Consider the following 20,581-nt stretch of genomic DNA (forward strand, 5'->3'; position numbering starts at 1 on the left):
GATTATTTTTATCTCTTCACAAGTGTGCACACCCTCTTATAACTTAGCTGTGGCTATTTTTAGAATTAACCAACACATTCAAAATCATGTAAATAGGAGACAGCGGACACCTGCCACCATTTAAAGTGTGTCTGATTTACTCCAAATACATTTCAGCTGTTCTAGTAGGCGTTTCCTGACATCTCACGAACAGATCATAATGCCCTCCACCTTGGGTGACGGTTGTAGCTAAAAAACAAACAAACAAACCAAAAAAAAGGAATTATGAACAGCTCAAAATAGAAGTCATTCTTAAAACCCTTTTCGGAATTTACTAAAGAAGAAACAAAAAGTCAGGAAAAGCCTACTAGAACATCTGAACTTCATTTCGGGTTAATCAGACGCACAATAAAATGGTGGCGGTGTGTGCTGACTCACATTCAACATGTTTGAATGTGATTGGCTTATTCTGAACACAGCCACATCCCAGTTATAAGAGGGTGTGCACACTTGTAAAATCACAAAATTTCAGACGTCTGGTTTTACTTCCCCTCAATTTTGTTGTACAGGTTACAGGTCACATTAATGGTTGAAAAGGTTTGAAATTATTTCTCTCTGTCTCTTATATGTATACACACAGGTCACAAAAACCTGGGATTTGAACAGGATTGTGTGGACTTTTTATATCCACCGTATATATTTCAGATGTTTCTTGAAGAGAAGAGTATCAGAAGGCCCACAAAAAAGATTTATTGATGTTTAGCCGCAGAAAGTGTCACCACTCACTCACCTTTTCAGTCATGTAACATCGGCATAGTAGAGCATCACTTAGGCCATAATAGCATTTTTTTTTAGGTCAAAAAGACAATGCAGAAGCAAGCACAGCTACAGTATTTTATACGATGTTGTCTGCAGGGGAAGGAAAAAAGGATTTCAAGAGGCACTGAACGGTTATCAAATGGTTTGAGACAGTAAAAATTAAAATGGATTTGTACAGGAGGTAAGATGTCAGAATAAATCCTCATGCAAAATGATAATGCTGGAGACTAGAGTAGAATGTTGTCTAGTAAAGCCAAAATGGCTCCTACATGTGTGTAACTGCATGCATGGAGATTTGCTGAATGCGCTGAGCTAAAGGTTTAATTGATGATATCTCTGCGAATCAGTGTCCTTATTCTTTCCACATCAACAAATGTCTTCTGTTGTGTCTTTCAATCATGTCACAGTGATAATAAAAAAACTAACTCATTTCGGAGACGTACTTATGTATCTTATATCTGATGTGTATGATGTGTCTGAACGATTTAGAAACAAACAGCAAGATATTTAAATCTGAAAATGCAAGACGCAGATTTCGCATGAATTATTACGTGGGGGAATCCTGACTTGCAAACTATTTCCATATTTGCAAGTATATAAAAAGAGGCTGCAAAATAGTGAAAAGTCAAGGTTTTCTCTCCGCTCTCAAACGCTGTGGGCGTGTCCACTGAATGTGCTCAAACCACGCCCCACCCCCCTACTGTCAATCAAATACCACTTCTGTAACCTGGAAAAATGAATGTTAATTCATCTAGCCTCTTTCTTAGGCCAACATTTAACTACATTTGAGTCGCGAAAATATATCCGCTTGAAGCCTCCGGTAGCTGGAATATATCCCACCATGTCGTCGTGGGGCTTTTCCACGCTGCCACAACGAGGTGCTCTAAAGTGGCCATGCCCACCTGAAACGTTGGTCCGCGTGCTGGCTGCCAAGTCTGACTTTTGAAAATACATTTTCCCCCCTGCTCCCTCTTTTGCCTTTCTCTGTGTGACGTGCGTGCATTCTACGTATACCGGTATCCAAAGTGCCTGTGCGGCGCAATTTTAGCTCGGCCAAAAATTCAGGGGAACTGAAATGGTGAAAACCGGTTTAAAGCTATATCTCCACATTTTGAGAACTACATCATGTAGTTCCCAGTCTTTGCACATTTTCTGGAATTATATTCAAACGTTACACGGGTCTTTTAAAAATGTTGATTTTTGAAAGAATGGCAGTTTGACATTTTTATTTAAAATATCTTACTAAGCTGCACGGTGACCCACTGGTTAGCACATCTGCCTCACAGTTCTGAGGACTGGGGTTCAAATCCCTCCCACATCCCAAAAACATGCATGGTAGTTTGATTGAAGACTCTAAATTGAAGACTCTGTTTTGCCCATAGGTGTGAATGTGATTGTGAATGGTTGTTTGTTTATACTGTATGTGCCCTGCGATTGCCTGGCGACCAGTTCAGGGTGTACCCCGCCTCTCGCCCGAAGATAGCTGGGATAGGCTCCAGCACGCCCGCGACCCTCGTGAGGAGAAGCGGTATGGAAAATGGATGGATGGATACCTTACTAAAAAGTGTCATGGTGAAATGGTGTGCCTGCAGTGTAAATGCAAAAAAAAAAAATGTTTCGATGTTAATTTGAATAAAATAGCCATTAGGTTTTAAATTTCACATTAAATAACATAACATTTGACCTCCAAATATTGAAACTACACTGTAGTTTTTGTGTGTTTATAAAAACAAAACAACTCGGTGCGCTTTTCTTCACTAAAGGCCTTTTCTTTTTTTGCTACATCTTTACATACTTCATAGGTCACATAATTATAATAACAACATGTCTACCCTGTGCTTCCATTTGTGCAGATGACTCTTGAAGACCACGGAGTGGTGCTACCTTCTCTGTTAGATGGGGTAAGACAATAAATGCTACGCAAGTAGTAATTTTTTCCTTTTTTTTGTTGAAAACAAAAATAATAACAAATATTATATTGTTGTACAGCGGGTCCTCGGTTTACGAGTGTTCCATTTATACGACGGTTACATAGCCCAAATTTGTACATCAGTCAGATCGCTACCCTACACAAACGCAGTAGTAAAGTATTAATTACTGTAAATATTTGTGTGTGTGTGTGTGGGGGGGGGAGTTAGGTGTTTTTTGTTGTTGTTGTTGTTAAAAACATTTCATTTACCAGGTTCCTAAATGAGGTTAATCAGAGAAAAAAATGTTGAGTTAGTGAAAACTGAAAGGAAAACTGTTTGGGTTGTTTTTGTTTTGCAATGCTTAATAGATTTCTCCGCTTTTTTTCAACCAGTATTTTCTTACTATATAATACTAGTGATTTGCTAGCAAACAACCTGGATGTGGAATTTGCACCCCAACAAACCACAGTCGTTCATTGAACGCTGTTCGTAACCTCGTAAACCAAGGACACCCAGAATTATAAAAATAGAAATGACCAACATGACCAACATTGAAAATGCCATGTTGGGGTTTGTTGTTAGAATATACGCAGAAGAAAACATATTTGTACAATTTTCTACTACGTTTTGCTGACAATGTTGTCCAATCCCCATTTTGCAAGTATGCTTTAGTTTGAATGATAATATGTTACACATTGAAAAGTTATTTCAATTGATCTAATTCATGAAATAAGTCTTTAAATATTTTTGTGGTTTGCTGCAGTGAGCACGCAAAAAGGAAGTACCTGTAGGTCTACGAAACAGGTCCAGGGCCAGTGCCAGTAGAGGGTCAGTTTCAGCATTTATCGCGTGGACCTTCACATAAGTGTAGCAGTGCACAAAACCAGGACTGGGATATAAATCTGTCTGGGGGAGAGAGGGGATTTAGTCTATGATGTTGTACTGCACTGAAAGAATGTTGATGATGTCACCACCAGCCTATTGCAAAGTCTCTAGGCAAAATCTTCAGCACCCCGTGGTCTTTTTCCTGTGTAAAAGCTCAATATTATCTATAGTACATGTATTCCAGTGTGCAACCTTTACGTACAATAACTTAGACAAATATACAAAACATAATGTTCATGATATTTAGGACCGTTGTCCACTTGCATTTCTTTTAAAAACGGTGACAACATTCACATACAATATTCACCAACTACTGTACCATATTGTTGACTAACTGTCAAAATAATCCTAGTATATAACACACCGCTTTGAAAGTGTGACTGATAATGTACGAAATTTTGAGTATATTAAATCACATTCCAATTTTGTAGAAAGGTACACACGTCGTCCACTTTTTTGTTGTGAAATCGCTACGTATAAAAGTTTCTGCGTCCTCAGTCACGTGATCGCTTGCTTGTCATCGCCGCTTCCAGGAAATGCTTTTCCCCACTAATAACGTGCTCGACTTTGCCTTTCTCCTTGTGATAATTCGAATGCACAACTTGATTCACCTTATATCCTGACATGCACTGTATGCCGGACTTCTTTTAATCCAGGTTGGACGTTTGCCCTCTAAATGTACATGTCGAAAAGGAGGCAAAGTCTTTTCCTAACAGGGGGAGGCGCTCATGTGCATGTGCGTGTGGTAGTGAGGGGGCGGCACAGGCGGAGGTGGCACAGCCATAGACATCGGCTGGCCTTGGGGATGCGGCGAGTGTGACCTGGGCAGGCTGTGTGTGGGGTACCCAGCAGAAGAGGACAGGGGATTGGGGTAGCTCCCTCCGGAAGAGCACCCGGACGGTGGGTTAACATGGCCCCCCTTCTGGGCGCCGCTTTTGGGCGGGGGAGGCGGCGGCTGGTTGAGCTGGATGGAGATGTCGCTGGAAGCTTCGGACATGCTGCGCCCTCGCTTGGGCGGAGGCCAGGAGGATTCCGGGTGGAGGAACTGGCCGCTGTAGTCGCTGCTGTCGGACAAGCGGGGGCGGTAGAGAGCCGGGTGGGGACGGTACATCTCCTCCTCTGCGTAGCGCTTCATGAACAGATACACCGACAGCACCCCTGCGCCCTAAAAAAAAAAAAAAAAAGCCAAAAGCAGAGGTCAATACACACACACTACCAGTGTCTATCTATCTATCTATCTATCTATTGTAGTAGTAGTAGTATAGTAGTGGTGGTAGTAGTAAATGTGTAATATTTCATTCACTACTACACTTTTAATCTCGTGCACCCCCTGGAGGGCACTCATGCGCCCCCAGGCTTTGCGAATCTCTGAGTGTTGGTGCGCCGCTTAGTGGCGAAGTTAATACATTACAGGTGAGGCAAACATTTAACCCTTCAGTACCTTGACAAAAATGGTGCTGAAGGGTTAAGTGGTCACTAAAAATGTTGTATGTTTCATTCTCAAGTATCTTTACAGAAACAGTATTTTAAATTAAATAGTACCATGACTTGCAAGTTTAATTCATTCCAAAAGCAAGTTTGTAACTCTTAGTAAGGATTATTACATAAATTTGCATTTTGGAAACAGTCCCTACATTGGATCTCATAGGACGAGTTGGTGTGGCTAACGTTGTGGCTTGCACTTGCAAACTGTAACAAAACAGCTTTGGAAATGAGATTTGCTTAAAAGCATTCAAATGCTTTGTGCATGTTTTATGACTTTATGACAGAGGAGAGTGTAGCGGATGCTGTGAATGTGATTGAAAAGGAGGGGAACTGAACACAGGGGTGAGGGGAGGGGAGGGGAGAGGAGAAAGAGGACACTGAACTGTACACTGCACCAAACACTAATGCAGATGAAGGGAGGGAAGCCGGAGGACGGAAGAGCAAAGGAGGCACATGAAACTGCACCAAGCACTGACACACAGATGAACGAACCTCATAGACCGCTTCCAGTATATGTGAATGGTAGCTTTTTTTGTCCAATCAGATTTCAGTCTCCATCTGTTGCCATGCCAATCTAATCAATTTCAAATTTGTCCTCACAGGGCCAGATCGCTGGCCCTCTGACATTAGCATTTTCCCATTATCTGATTGGCTGATCAGAGCAAAACTTATTACAGCCAACTTCAATTTGCGAAACACTCCTGTAGCGATCTTCACACATTAATACATTTTCTAATCAGCATATCTGGTGAGTAGACGTAACAATTAATCGATGAATCGACAACTCATCGATTATCAAATGAATCGACAACTATTTTGATAATCGATTAGCCGTTTCGAGTCCTTGTTTTACTGATAATTGTCTAAATCAAAATCAGACATATTACTTTGGGAAACAACAATCAACATTTGCGCTTACAGTATTTTCAGAGATGTTGCAGACAAACCAGCAACTGAAACATAATCAGTTTATATTTGTGCATTTTCTGCATTGTCAATTTGAAATAATGTCCTTTTTGAATAAAGGGATGATAATTAAATTAAAATGAAAATGAAAATTAAATTAAATAATTTTTTTTTTTTAAATCCGGTTAATCGATTAATAATACATTTTTAAAAATGGACAGATTAATTGATTATGAAAATAATTGTTAGTTGCAGTCTTACTGAATATGATGTATTTCATTGATTTATTTATTGTTTTTGTCGTTTTATTAGAGACACTAAATATTGATTGCGAACTGACTGTGTTAGCAGCTGTATTAGGAGGCGGATTAAGTTGGGTAAAGTCCCACTGAAAGCCACGTACCAAATACACGGCCTTACACTGAGGCTGAACTATAGAAATGACGAATATGATGCATGCAAATATCTCCAGGACGGACCTCTTTGAGCAGGAAAGAGGAGGCTGCGAAGGCGAAAGACCATCCGTAGTGGTAGTTGAAGAACTGTTCGGGTTCTCGGGGCCTGTTCATCACCTCGTCGTTGATGCTGGAGATGTAGAGCACCAGGCCCACAACCAAGCTCAGGCCTGCGCACACGAATGGGAAATACAGCCACAGTTGACACAGCGAGGAGGAAGAGCCTAGAAATGATTACGGCGCATTTGAAACATTCACACGAGTGGAATAGGATGTCCCTATGGATAAATTGATGAAGTCGAAATAATCAGGAAATGTTGCACCCGGGGCGGGGGGGACGACGGAGGTCCCATACAACATTAAAAGTCCACTTCCAGGAACGTTCACATGCTTGCGAATGCATGACAGGTGACATATGGCTGACGTTGTACCAACAATATTCAAAGAAAGATGCATGCTTTTAGTATGAATAATTTCAGCCCGCAATGCAATATTTAAAGGCACTGCAGATCCGCTATGGCCTTTACATGTATGTTTGCTTGGAAAACGTTTTTTTAAGATGGAAAATGAGGAACTCATGCTGCTGTCAACACTGCAGAGGAGGAACATGTTGATCTGACCACTAAACACACTCTCATGCTTTTGCAGGATTTATTTATTTTTTTTCAGTTATGCCACATGGTATACAGAGATATACACTATTCATAGAAAGCTAGGGATATTCATCATGAAGAAAAAAATTAGGACAAACCTAAAATACAGTATAACCTTAACAGATGAACTTAATTTGACCTTCTGTATAATTTGAATGTACATGTCTGACTGCTCAATGTTTTTCTCTCTCTTTTTTTTTTTTTAGAAATTAATTAAACATAACATTCAACCAGTAAAACTAATTATTCCGTTCAGTAATTCCACTAAATAACCCTAATAATTTGACAACTTAATAAATACACAAGCACAATAATAAAGACATTTTAGCCTTACAAAAATCCCTTGGGTTAAAAACTCTTCATGCTGATATAATAACCATTACAGAATTTGCCAATGCTGTTAAATCAGACCATAAAGCTTACATTGGATGCTGGTCTAACACATTTGCTAAGCACTGGATTGTAAAAAGCAGCACATCTCTTGATAAGAGAAGCCGGAAATCAACTCAATTGATCCTCGTCATTAGCTTATTATGTATATAAATAAAGCAAAATACCCTTTGATTCTAATGACACATTACATAACAGCTATTACATAATTATTATTCCCCCCCCCCCCCACTCCCCGCTTTGATCAGCATAGCTTGAGATGCTGTTAGATGCTCCTGTGAGCGCTGCAGTGCTGCAACACAGCGAGTGAAACACAAGAGTGAATGTGCCTCCATTCAGAGCCCTGAGAACAGGAAGCAAGTGGGACCGTGACAGCCACCTGCCGTTCAAGTGGTTGAGCTACAATAATGCAGAGGAAATCACATGACTCAAGTGGATTTGGTGACTGTATTGGCAGGGAGCTGCAGTTATGTCTTCAGCACTCTGTGGGTTTGTTTGCTCGTGTGCAGCAGCAATATTTGTCAAATGTATCAGATAGAACACATTTTAATTTTGGTTTTGGTAGTTTTTATTATAAAAAAAATCCCAAGCTATTATTATTATCGATTTTTTACAATAGCGACTCAAATTGTATGCAGGATCAAATATATTGCATTTGGAAAAGCATTCAATATAAAATGGGACTAATACATTTATGTTGTAAAATTATGTTATGTATTATATAGTTATATTTTTATTGGCACATTGTTTTACTTTGCTCAAATGTATCTTTGACTTTTTTTCTAAAGAAGGACCTTGAATGACCTCGAAGACACATAACAATAACGATGTTTTATTTTGAACACATTTGAAAACTGGTGTAAATGTGCTTTAGAAAAAAAATAACATTGTATGTATGTATGTTATTATATACATTAAACCCCTGCTATATTGCGGTTCAAGCTTTGCGGTCCCACTATTTCATGGGTTTCCATTATTGCACAATATCTGTTTTTTTTTTTTTTTTTTTTTAAACCAGTTAAGGCAATTGATAGGACAGGTAGTCGCTCTGGGATGCAAACACCTTATTTTTTTAACTGTATCTTATTAATTTTGATATTTTCGCCATTTTTTTATCCATTTCTCTTGCACTTTCTCTCTCTCTCTCTCTCTCAATATGTTCTTTTTTTAAATGTGTGTGTATTGTTTTAAAAGTGTGTTTTTCAAGTAAAAAAAAAAATAAAAAATCACATTTCTATTATTAGAGTATAATAGTATTTACGGTGGCCTGGAAGTGCAAAACAATATAACAAATTGTGAAACACTTTAGAAAACACAAAAACAAAACATGAAACACTTTTACAAAAAGACGAAACAAATTACAATAGCGGAAACCCGGAAAGGGAGGGGCCCATTCTTGGTGCCTTTCTCGGCAAGACCCGCCCCGCTTCAACATGATTGGCTCCTGCATTGCGGCAAGCGATTGTATATACGGACGCCCTGAACAGCGAGCCTGTATAGGTGTTTGATGCTGTGTATACAATATCTTGTACTTGATCACATTTCTTAAACCATAAAATGATAGATTAAGAGTTAAGGAAGAAGCAGGTTGCTAAAGAGAGAGGATGCTGGCGAGAATTAAAGGGAAAGTGTGGATATTAGCAAGGAAGTGGCCGGCTCCATTCATTTTTGAACGTACCGAGCGAGGGATCTACCTTGCATACATTCCGGTCACAAGCTTTGCTTTTTCATCAACAGGCACATTATACATTATGGGTATAGTTTAGCATTGATGTTAAACAACATTTGATGCTTTACATACTATTTATATGGCTTGAGCCGAGGCGACGCGGCGGCACGGTTCGCAAACCCGGAAATGTATTTTCACCATAGGGGAAAGCTGCTGTTTCCTTCCCGATCGACCAGACCGGAAAATTTTATTTGATATTAATGGTGCCAAGTCAAAGCAACTAAGCAATTGTGACCCTGCTATAATTGATCGAACACATCTTTTCACACTGTAGGGGAAAAGAGAGATGTGAATGAGTGGCACCTGAGAGGATGAAGAAGATTCCGGAGACAAAGGCGAGGATGGTGCGTTGAGGCTGGATGTGTCCGATGTTGCTGATGACGAAGGCGGTGAAGACGAAGAGGAGCGATACCATCGGGAACGGTGTCGCTGTCCGCACCATCTCTGTGGGGGGAGGACAGCATGGATGTTATCTATCGATCTAACTATGTATGTATATCTATCTATCTATCTATCTATCTACAACCCCAATTCCAATGAAGTTGGGGCGTTGTGTTAAACATAAATAAAAACAGACTACAATGATTTACAAATCATGTTCAACCTATATTTAATTGAATACACTACCAAGACAAGATATTTAATGTTCAAACTGATGAACCTTATTGTTTTTAGCAAATAATCATTAACTTGGAATTTTATGGCTGGAACAGGTGGCAAAAAAGACTGGAAAGTTGAGGAATGCTCATCAAACACCTGTTTGGAACATCACAGAGGTGAACAGGCTAATTGGGAACAGGTGGGTGCCATGATTGGGTATAAAAGTTCAAAAGCCAGCATCTGTGATGGTATGAGGCTGTGTTAGTGCCAATGGCATGGGTAACTTACACATCTGTGAAGGCACCATTAATGCTGAAAGGTACATACAGGTTTTGGAGAAACATATGCTGCCTTCCAAGCAACGTCTTTTTCATGGACGCCCCTGCTTATTTCAGCCAGACAATGCCAAACCACATTCTGCATGTGTTACAACAGCGTGGCTTTGTAGTAAAAGAGTGCGGGTACTACATTGGCCTGCCTGCAGTCCAGACCTGTCTCCCATTGAAAATGTGTGGCGCATTATGAAGCGCAAAATACGACAACGGAGACCCCGGACTGTTGAACAGCTAAAGTTGTACATCAAGCAAGGATGGGAAAGAATTCCACCTACAAAGCTTCAACAATTATTGTCTTCAGTTCCCAAATGTTTATTGAATGTTGTTAAAAGAAAAGGTGACGTAACACAGTGGTAAACATGACCCTGTCCCAGCTTTTTTGGAACGTGTTGCAGCCATATAATTCTAAGTTCATGATTATTTGCTGAAAACAATAAAGTTGATCAGTTTGAACATTCAGTCTTTGTTGTGTATTCAATTAAATATAGGTTGAACATGATTTGCAAATCATTGTATTCTGTTTTTATTTATGTTTAAAACAATGTCCCAACTTCATTGGAATTGGGGTTGTATCTATCTATCTATCTATCTATCTATCTATCTATCTATCTATCTATAAAACCAATGTTTTCATTTATTCCATTGAATAAATGCTGAATTGGATTTCCATGAAAACAGTACTGTATTATGTTCGAACAGCAATGTCTGCAATTCACCAGCAGGGGTCCTTACGACTTAAAATCTTTCGAACCATATTTGACCTTTGTACTCACTGAGGATGTTCGCAGTGTTTTCAGTGGTGATCTCTATGTCGGGTTCGGTGAAGTACTCCGATGCAACACATCTCCCGTTTTCAGCCCCTAAAAGTAGGCATCAATATTCATAATCATGAACTGTTGTGGTGAGATGATGAAAAGAAGAGAACATGCTGAGCTGCGCTTCTAGAGTCAGACACACAAAGAACAACGCACTGAAATACGCTAAGTACGATATATTTAGGGTTCAATAATTAGGGTGCTCTGAGCGTCAGGGAACAAAGACAATACAGTGTTCCCTCGCCACGTGGCGCTTCACGTTTTGCGGCTTCAGTGCTTCGCGGGTTTTTCCAAAATATTCATAAAAAAAATAAAATAAACAAAATACAGCCATCTCGGCAGCCATATTGCGGAAAGACGCGTTGTTTCATGTTGAGGCGCGCGAGAGAAGCTTTCCCTGTATGCCAAACAAAGAGATGAGTTGACTCAGAGGCTTTGTACATGGCTGTACTGTACGGGCACTCATACTCATACGTGATTGGTTTCCCGGCACGACATCGACCAATGAGAGCACGAGTGGATTTATCCCGTGAGCTGATAGACTGCGCATCATCCCAGCCTCACCCAGCATCTTCCCTCGTTGTGTCTCGCGTACTGTAGCTTAACGTTTTGGGATTAGTTAAGCTCTTACAATGCCGCCTAAGCGCTGTTTTCTGAAGAAGAAGATGATGACCATCAGCGAAAAAGTGAAACTTTTAGATATGATCAAAGAGGGCAGAAGTTATGCATCTGTGGCACGCCATTATGGCGTGAATGAATCTACAGTGCGGTACGTAAAGAAAGAGGAAGCAAACATCCGCAAAACTGCTTCAATAAGGAAGCGAAACGTGTGGTAACTCCACATATCAAGAGACGGGGTTATGTCCTTGTACAGGGGAATTTTGAAGCAAAATGCTATATGACTCAAGTTGAAATATTATGATAGCAACTTCTTAATTGATACACTAATTTACTATAATTTCAATTCATAATATTACTGCTGCTTTGAAATGACGATGTATACAACAGATTTCTTGACAAAATACAACATTTTTATCTTGACATGCTTAGAAATTAAACATTGTAATTTTGATAATGTATTATTGTACATTACACAAACCTCTGTGCTTTTATTCTATTCAAAATCATTTACAATTATAATCCTGAGTTACAGGAATTTGTCCCAAGTTGTTCTGTAATTTGTGAGATGGTATTTTACACTGTATACGCAATAGATTCTATTTCTTTTGTAACTTTACTGTGGACAGTGAGTTTGAAATAAACATTTCCATTGAATTTACTTAAAGTTTCTTGAACCGTAATCCCCACTTCTAAGGACTCAGCCCTACTGTGAATAACGAAAATCCTCATCCTTGCTGAAATGTAACCCTTTGCACGTAGTCACAACTGTATTTTTTTCTCATCTTTTTAAAATCTTACTTTTTTTTATTACTCTATTTATAATTCAAAAATCTTGAGATTTACTGGGTTTTATCTGCGACCTTGGGTATCAAATTTCATGCCATATCATGTGTCAATAAATGTGTTCTTGAATCCTTGAATGTGTCTGTCACATTAAAACTCAGGTTAAATGGTAGTCAGCATAGACCTGCTGCCATTTAAACATCTGAACAGGGGTGTGTTGACTTTTTCTATCCTGTATATTACAATGCTTAATGTCACATTTTGTCCAGTTTGTCACTGTCACATCCCTACCGGCGACGAAGCAGACCCTCCAGAGGCCCGAATGCAGAGCCATCTTGACCTCCATGCTCTGGTTGTGCTGCAGGATAACGCCCTCCACCATGATGAGCCAGTAGTCGGTGGACACGGCCACCCCCACCAGCAGCAACCCGCAGGCCCCGAACACTGTGGACAGGATGGTCAACGCGCGGCTACTGCACGAACTCATCTGGAGGGCACAGAGAGGAGACTCGTGGATGTGTGTGTGTGTGTACAGCACATTTTATGAGTGGGTCACGTAAGGGAAGTTGTTCGGATTGGAGGGGGTGGGTAGTGGAGGGGTGTAAAACAGGCACACTTGGATGCACACGGCCTCTGGCCATCCTCCTGTCTCGCCTTGTTACTGCTAAAGATGAACTAGTCACACATCCTCCTCAACCAATCGTGTTAAAGGTTAGCGTGAAGCCAACACATGACCAATTCATGGTAAAGCACTTAAAAAGAAAAAAACAAAAAACTAAACCTAAAAACGCACGCAAATTGTTGAGAGCTTGCAAGCAACTGGATGTGCGATTGGGCAGCATGTGCTTCATGTCAGCTCTTACTCCTTTGCTTTGATTGCGTTTGTTGCATCACACACATATAAACAAACAACCATTCGCAATCACATCCACACCATACAGGCAATTAACCTACCGTGCATGGGATGTGGGAGGAAACCAGAGTACCTGGAGAAAACCCACGCAGGCTATTATTATTCATATTATTATTATTATTACAATAATAATAATAATAATAATAATTATTATTATTATTAAAAGGTACAGTAAACGTGTACCTTTTTGTTCAAATATGAATATTGTCTACTGAAACTCCCACACGCACCAATGCACATTTGCCATTCATACAACAGAGTAGCAGTCTTGTGTTCAACTAAGCAGGTCGAGAATGCACACTGAGTAAGTACATTTGTTCGTAAATTGAGATGAGATCATCCTTTTTTTCAGTATATGTACTTTTTGTGACATTTTTGTGTGGTGGTGTGCAGTGAGATATTTTGAATGTAAAATATGTGCCTTAGCTCAATAAAGGTTGGGCAACACTATTTTAGAGCACAAGCTGATGGGCCATACAATTCATATGATCAATTAATTATTTCAACATTTTAATAAAAATTTATAATAATGTTTGTATGACAAACTATATTTTAAAAAAAATATTGTCAGGAGTCAAATCTAAAAACAGTGTGATGTGCTCTCGTGCGAATTTAGTATATCCTTTTACAGCAACATGAGCCTGCGTGTGGTCCATGTGCACGCACATAACTTGCAGCGACACAATGCAAAAATAGCAGCAACACACTCGACAAACATGTGGGGATGGAATCTTTTTCCACTAAAAATAATTGTGGCTTTCATATAAATGCCAATGAGTAGGGAGTTGTGGTTCATCTAATTCTTTTTTTTTTTCAGTTTCTGCTTACAAATAATAACCATGCATAACCTTTAACCTAAAATCCTACTAAATTATTGCGACAGTCTTGCATACATATTTACCCTCAGTGTGTGCTGTTTACTGTTTGACATTGTCGCGATATCCATGCTAGGCTGGAGACAGAATAGTTCTTTTGTTCTTACACAAGTCATCGGGAAATAAATCTGCTGCTGATGTTACTAAGCTACACAAACATTCAAACAGAATACGCCTTTAATCTTCCCTTCTGTACATCCATGCTGTGCTGTTGTTTGTAAGAATCCCATTCTTCTGTCTGTTTCTCACGTTGAATTATTTATCCTGAGTGCAAACTCTAATTATTTTCTATGAGGTGTCCATAGGCCCAAAATAACATTTTCTTCTTAAACACACACCCAAAAACCTCTCACGCTTGCCCCCCCCCCCCCAAAAAAAACTGTCATGCTCACCACAAAACCTCTTACACACAAAGAAAAAACAAACTCACACACACACACACACCAGTGTTACAGTTCAGCTAGCTTCTCCCAGATTAAGTGGCTCCCGATTCCGAAGGACAAATGGCAACAGACCAAGGGAGGGACATTGAGAATGGCTTTTACATTTTTGGTATCTCACAGAGACCAAAACAAAATGAGGTCTCACACAGCAAAAAAAGATATCATCTTTCTCTGTGTGAGGATTTCAGTGAATAAATTAAGTGTTTTGATGTGTGAAGAGCTTTTTGGGTGAGTTTTTTTCATGTCCTGAGAGATTTTACGGTATGTGTGAGAGAGTTTTTGCCAGAGAGAGTTTGCTTTGGTGAAGTTTTTTTCTGGTTTGTGAGAAGGGTTGTTCGGTGTATGTGTATCGCTAGTCAGATATAGTTTTTGGGGCCTGAGTTTGCTAGTGTGTGTGCAAGTACATGTGTGTGTGTGAGTGTGTGCGTGTGTGTGAGAGAGAGAGAGAGAGAGGTATTTTGTTGTGTGAGAGATTATTTGGTGTATCTGCGTGTGTGTGTGAGCGAGTTATTTGTTGTGAGATTATTTGGTGTGTTGACAGGTATTTGGGTGAGTGAGAGAGGGTTTTTAATACATGGCTGATAGGTGTGAGAGAGTTTTTTTTTTGCCTGAGAGTTTTTTATGTTGACTACGAGTTTTTTTTTGTGTAAGAGTTCTTTTGGTGTGTGTGAGAGGTCATTTGGAGTGTGACTGGAAAAAAAATATATATATTCTGTTATATAATTAGTTAAATATTATCATTAAATAATTATGAATACTGTGATAACGTGATTTTAAAATGTGTACGAACTATTATTATGAAAATTACTTTTACTTTTTGAAAGGTTTGCCCACCCCTGTTGTTTATTGTACAAGTGTACCTAATGTTGTTGCCTGCGATTACGTGGAACAATTTTTATGAGGCAAAAAGTGGAGAGTTTGCACTTGTATGAAGCTGTGGGACATAAAGTTCTATCATACTGTATCTGGACAGCAAGTGTGCAATGCAACTACGACTTCGTGTGCATTAGAACAAAGCAGTGAGCCTGCTAGTGAAGTCAAATTCTCAGAGAGATGACAAGAGCGAAGCTAACAAAGTACACACAGAGTTACTAATGCCAATGTCATGGGTAGAGAGAATACCCCCTTTGTGGGACGCAGAGCGAGCCAATGAAAGGGCTCCATCCAAATCAAAGCGATCAAACGTCCAAAGTTCTAATTTGCACAAATGGCGCCCTTTGCGCGAGTTCGTCTCGTGTGAAGAGGAGATAGACGAGCCACGTGACTTGAGAGCGGAAGAAACGGCGGGACGACGGCAGGCGGGCGGCCGAGTGACGGCCTGCCGTAGTGAACAATCACACCTCAGATGAAGGGCACAGGTGTCAGGAATGAGTGGTGATCAATTGGGGACATCACTGGCGCCAATGAAAATAGGCTCCGCAGAACCAGGGCCAGCAATCTTGTTCTTTTTAGCTCTAAAAACAACAACACATCGCCTCATTTTCTTTCTTTGTGCTCAAAGCAGCCAACCAAACAGCCAGCATTTGTAGCGATAAAGATGGAATAGTGCGGATTGAGATTGAACGGAAAGTCACTTTCCCTGTTAGACGTGTGTTAACAAATCCACTCTTGGGCCTTCCGAGACAAGGCCCCAGCTCTCTGTGGCCCAGAAAGAAATGAGCCAGTTGAATTGGATAGATTGGAGCCACACGAGGGGGGACGAAAGGGTTTCAATCTCTGTCGTGTGTCACAATCTCCAGGCTGACATCACCTCATAGCCTCTCCGGGGACACAGAGAAAGAGGCCATGATGGATAAAAAAAGTGAGAGGCAGGAAGAGAACTCATGGCAGGTTGTACAGTATACGTGAAAATCCGCAATATAGAGACCATATAAAACATTTTTCATATAGTTTTAGCCCTCCTGCACGCTTGTAGACACTCATTTAAAAAAATAATTGCAATCATAAACTGTACAGAAAATACCTTATGTATTGTAGCGTCTGAGTGTATGCAAATGTCTTTAAGAGGTGGGGCCTGGTTTGTGAGGTCAGCAAGATTGCGTGAGAGTGTCTGAGTAAGAGCAGTGGCTGACAGCAGCTTCTGCATAAGTGTGTTCTGTTTGTGTTGATGTGTTTTGATGTTCTCCCTGTGTTCCATAAATGACTGAAAAGCGCAACAGCGACTATGGATCTCCTTTCCCACATGCAAGGGCATTACAGTAAGTATATATTACAACGCTTAATTAAGCCACTGAGAACTACAGTGGGCTAAATTCAATTTTGTCATTTTTCCGGCGAGTCTAAGTCCCAAACATCTGTTAAATGCATCAATATTTCAGGAGAAATGAGAAATAACATTCACTCACAGTCTACTAACACAGGGATCACCAACATGGAGCCCACGTGCACCAGGTCACCACCAAGGACCACATGAGTAGCTTGCGAGCCTGTTCTAAAAACAGGTCACCACTGATGGGACAATATTTAAGATTTATACAGTGGATATACAGTTGTAGCTTGATATTTATTTGTTCCCTAATTAAAGGTAATTTGAGCCAATTTGTTAGTTCAGAAGTTAAAATCAACGACCAGTACCCCAGAAGTACCTCTTAGTTTTCAAAAAGGTTGGTGACCCCTGCTTAACATATACTAACATTATAAAAATATATAAACTTCATCCGGCGCTTTACTCAGCGCACTAGTACTTTGTAGAACACTTCTCCACGATTCAAGAGCATTTCTTAGCTTAACTTTGGCATAGTAAAACAACTGCTAGTAAGGCAAAAGTGTTCTCTAGTTGACAACTGTGCTAGTAGTACTACAAGTAACATTAAAAGATTCTACTAGTTAACATTCAAGTTAACTCTTATTTGGAACATATACATTGGTTGCAGCGGCACGGTGGTCGACTGGTTAGAGCGTCAGCCTCACAGTTCTGAGGACCTGGGGTACAATCCCCGGCCCCGCCTGTGTGGAGTTTGCATGTTCTCCCCGTGCCTGTGTGGGTTTTCTCCGGGCACTCCGGTTTCCTCCCACATCCCAAAAACATGGATAAATTGGAGACTCTAAAATTGCCCGTAGGTGTGACTGTGAGTGCGAATGGTTGTTTGTTTGTATGTGCCCTGCGATTGGCTGGCAACCAGTTCAGGGTGTACCCCGCCTCCTGCCCGATGACAGCTGGGATAGGCTCCAGCACGCCCGACCCTGCTGAGGAGAAGCGGCTCAGAAAATGGATGGACGGATACATTGGTTGCACATGATTAAAATGTGGTAAACTGACGTACATTATTTTCTAGGAGAAGAGAGTCAAAAATTAAATCCGCCAAAAATTAAATTAAGTCAGTTTACCACATTTGAATTATGTGCAACCAAAGTATGTGATCAAATTAAGGACGTTTTTTCAGGGTACGAGTGAAGTGCTAAAGGGGGCATTTGCAGCAAAACATAAAATGAAAAAAACATGAAATGACAGGAGAATGTTATTAACATGATTTTCTGAAAAAAACCACCCTCTCTTGCCCCATTTACTAGCTCTAATTTAATTTAAATTAATATTTTCAAACTTGGTAGGCAGTGACGACTGGTTACCACATCTGCCTCACAGTTCTGAGGACCGGGGTTCAATCCCCGGCCCCGCCTGTGTGGAGTTTGCATGTTCTCCCCGTGCCTGCGTGGGTTGTCTCCGGGCCCTCCGGTTTCCTCCCACATCCCAAAAACATGCATGGTAGGTCAATTGAAGACTCTAAATTGCCCGTAGGTGTGAATGTGAGTGCGAATGGTTCTTTGTTTGTAGGTGCCCTGCGATTGGCTGGCAACCAGTTCAGGGTGTACCCCGCCTCCTGCCCGATGATAGCTGGGATAGGCTCCAGCACGCCCGCGACCCTTGTGAGGAGAAGCGGCTCAGAAAATGGATGGATGTATGGAATATAGAAGTAGAATATTATTAATATGATTTTTTGAAAAACACCCACCCCTCTCTTGCCCCATTTAATAGCTCTAATTTAATTTTAATTAATATTTTCAAACTTGGCGGCCAGTGACCCACCGGTTAGCACGAATGCCTCACAGTTCTGAGGAACGGGATTCAAATCCCGGCCCCGCCTGTGTGGAGTTTGCATGTTCTCCCCGTGCCTGGCTGGGTTCTCTCCGGGTACTCCGGTTTCCTCCATTCCAAAAACATGCGTGGTCGGTTGATTGAAGACTCGAAATTGCCCGTACGTGTGAATGTGAGTGCGAATGCTTGTTTGTTTATACGTGCCCTGTGATTGGCTAATGAGCAGTTCAGGGTGTACCCCGCCTCTACACCAGAGTCACTTAGTGAGGATAAGTAGTACGGAAAATGGATGGATGGATTTTCAAACTTGGCACAGCGTGACTAAAATAGCCAATTAGAGACTGTAGCGACAGGAGATGTGAACGAGTAGTCTTTCGATCATTTGCACACGCTCAATGCGCAGACGGAGGCTTGCGGGGATGCACTGCAGCCTTTGCAAAGGAGACTGTTATATTTTCTTAGCCAAATCATTTAATTCCAGTTAGCAACAAACGTTAAGAAGAAGGAATTGTACAGCTCTCTCGAGAGGCAAATCAAGGGTCAAAAAAGGTATATAACGGTGGAGTCCTAAACGCGAGCTTGGAAAACGACTGAGTTCTCACTGAGTCGTCAGGTAAGTTGGTCCCCTCTTTTATATTCTTAACTGATTGTACCTTCCAAAAAATACAACATCGTTACAGTAACATTTCGTGTAACGATGCACCTGTCTCTTCCTGGATCTTTTTTCCCCCCAAGTTTAGTGAGCTGGGGGCGTTACTTTAGGAAGAGCCGCTAGGGGGCGTGGTTGGGAGTGAGTGAGGCTACATTCAAACCTTGCTAGCAGTTTCAAAAAAGCACAGCCTACTGTATCGTCAACTAGTAGAATTTGATCATGTCACTTGTCCATTCTACTTGTGCGCTGAATTGTCTTAATATGAGGACAAACAGTGTAGTAGTAGGGGGCTGTCATGATATGCCGTGATGTCATCCCCTCATGCCATTTCTCAGCAAATTTCCGAGGGTGGCGTAGAAGAGCGACTCAAATGGGCACAGTTTAACACGCACACGACATGTCCAACAAAAGTGCATGATTGCATATACGCCGCCGATGGCAGCACCGACGTGCGCATATAGCGAAGCCAGGATGACACACTCACGCGCACACACACACACACACACACTCCAAACCAAGGCGCACTCTCAGGCGGAGTTTGGAGAGCCTAAATACGGCGTGCGTCCATGTGAGTGAATAGTGAATCGGCCCACACGGGAAATAGCATTTCTAGTGCGCGTGTTAACGCAACATGGGCGCCACGCTGCATCATCACACACACATTTTTACAGCCCCCAGAACGACTATAAGTCAAGACAGGAATGGCGTCACCATGGGTATTTACTGGCAAAACACACACTCACGTAGACAATATGGTTATTAGCGGAGGGGAATTACTCACCCTGCCACCAGAGTCGTGCGCACACGTCAGCAGCCAAGAAAACACGCACACGCACAAACACACGCACCAGGGACGCTTGGTGGGATTTGGGTCTTGTTCGTCTTCTTCTTCCTCCTCCTCACTCCCTCCGTGTGTTCAGCTCCAGCCCAGCGTCATATCCATCAGCCCTGCTCGGATCCATCCGGAGCGGGCACTGCGTGTGGATGTGCTTCTGCCCGCCACTTCGGCTTCAAAAGTCGGTGTGCATGTGTGTGCGTGTGCGTGTGTGTGTGTGTGAGAGAGAGAGAGAGAGAGAGAGAGAGAGAGAGGGAGGGAGAGAGAGAGAGAAAGAGAGAGAGGGGTGGGGTGAAAGAGTGAGAGCTTTGTGTGTGCTTTAATGATTGCCTTCATCAAATAGTGCAGTAGTGCAAAGCTGTGTTAAGTGTGTGTAATACACATGATATACATGCAGTGTATATAATGTGTGTGTGTGTGAAGATGAGAGATGGCGCATCGAGGAGCCAAACTCCACGTGACCCA

General features: G+C 41.2%; 2 protein-coding genes across 3 annotated transcripts in view; both read right to left on the reverse strand.

Moving 5' to 3' along the window:
- Window positions 1-3,615, reverse strand: part of cacng8b (calcium channel, voltage-dependent, gamma subunit 8b) — a 37,287-nt gene extending 33,672 nt beyond the window's left edge. The window contains exon 1 of the mRNA XM_061777750.1: window positions 3,494-3,615. The gene's annotated coding sequence lies outside the window, so the exon portion shown is untranslated. The remainder of the gene's footprint in view (window positions 1-3,493) is intronic.
- On the reverse strand, window positions 714-20,320 carry cacng7b (calcium channel, voltage-dependent, gamma subunit 7b). Of its 2 annotated transcripts, none has more exons than XM_061777755.1 (6): window positions 20,063-20,320; window positions 12,657-12,852; window positions 10,920-11,006; window positions 9,515-9,655; window positions 6,464-6,609; window positions 714-4,758 (listed from the first exon to the last, which is right to left on the reverse strand). In XM_061777755.1, the coding sequence occupies exons 2-6, from the start codon at window positions 12,850-12,852 to the stop codon at window positions 4,303-4,305; spliced, it is 1,026 nt and encodes a 341-aa protein (XP_061633739.1). In that variant the 5' UTR covers window positions 20,063-20,320; the 3' UTR covers window positions 714-4,302. The 2 variants fall into 2 exon arrangements, with proteins under 2 accessions (XP_061633739.1, XP_061633740.1); XM_061777756.1 differs by having other exon boundaries at window positions 3,822-4,758; window positions 20,130-20,320.
- Between the last annotated feature and the right edge of the window lie 261 nt (window positions 20,321-20,581).

This window comes from Phyllopteryx taeniolatus, chromosome 6, assembly GCF_024500385.1.
Source record: "Phyllopteryx taeniolatus isolate TA_2022b chromosome 6, UOR_Ptae_1.2, whole genome shotgun sequence".
Classification (NCBI taxonomy): Eukaryota; Metazoa; Chordata; class Actinopteri; order Syngnathiformes; family Syngnathidae; genus Phyllopteryx; species Phyllopteryx taeniolatus.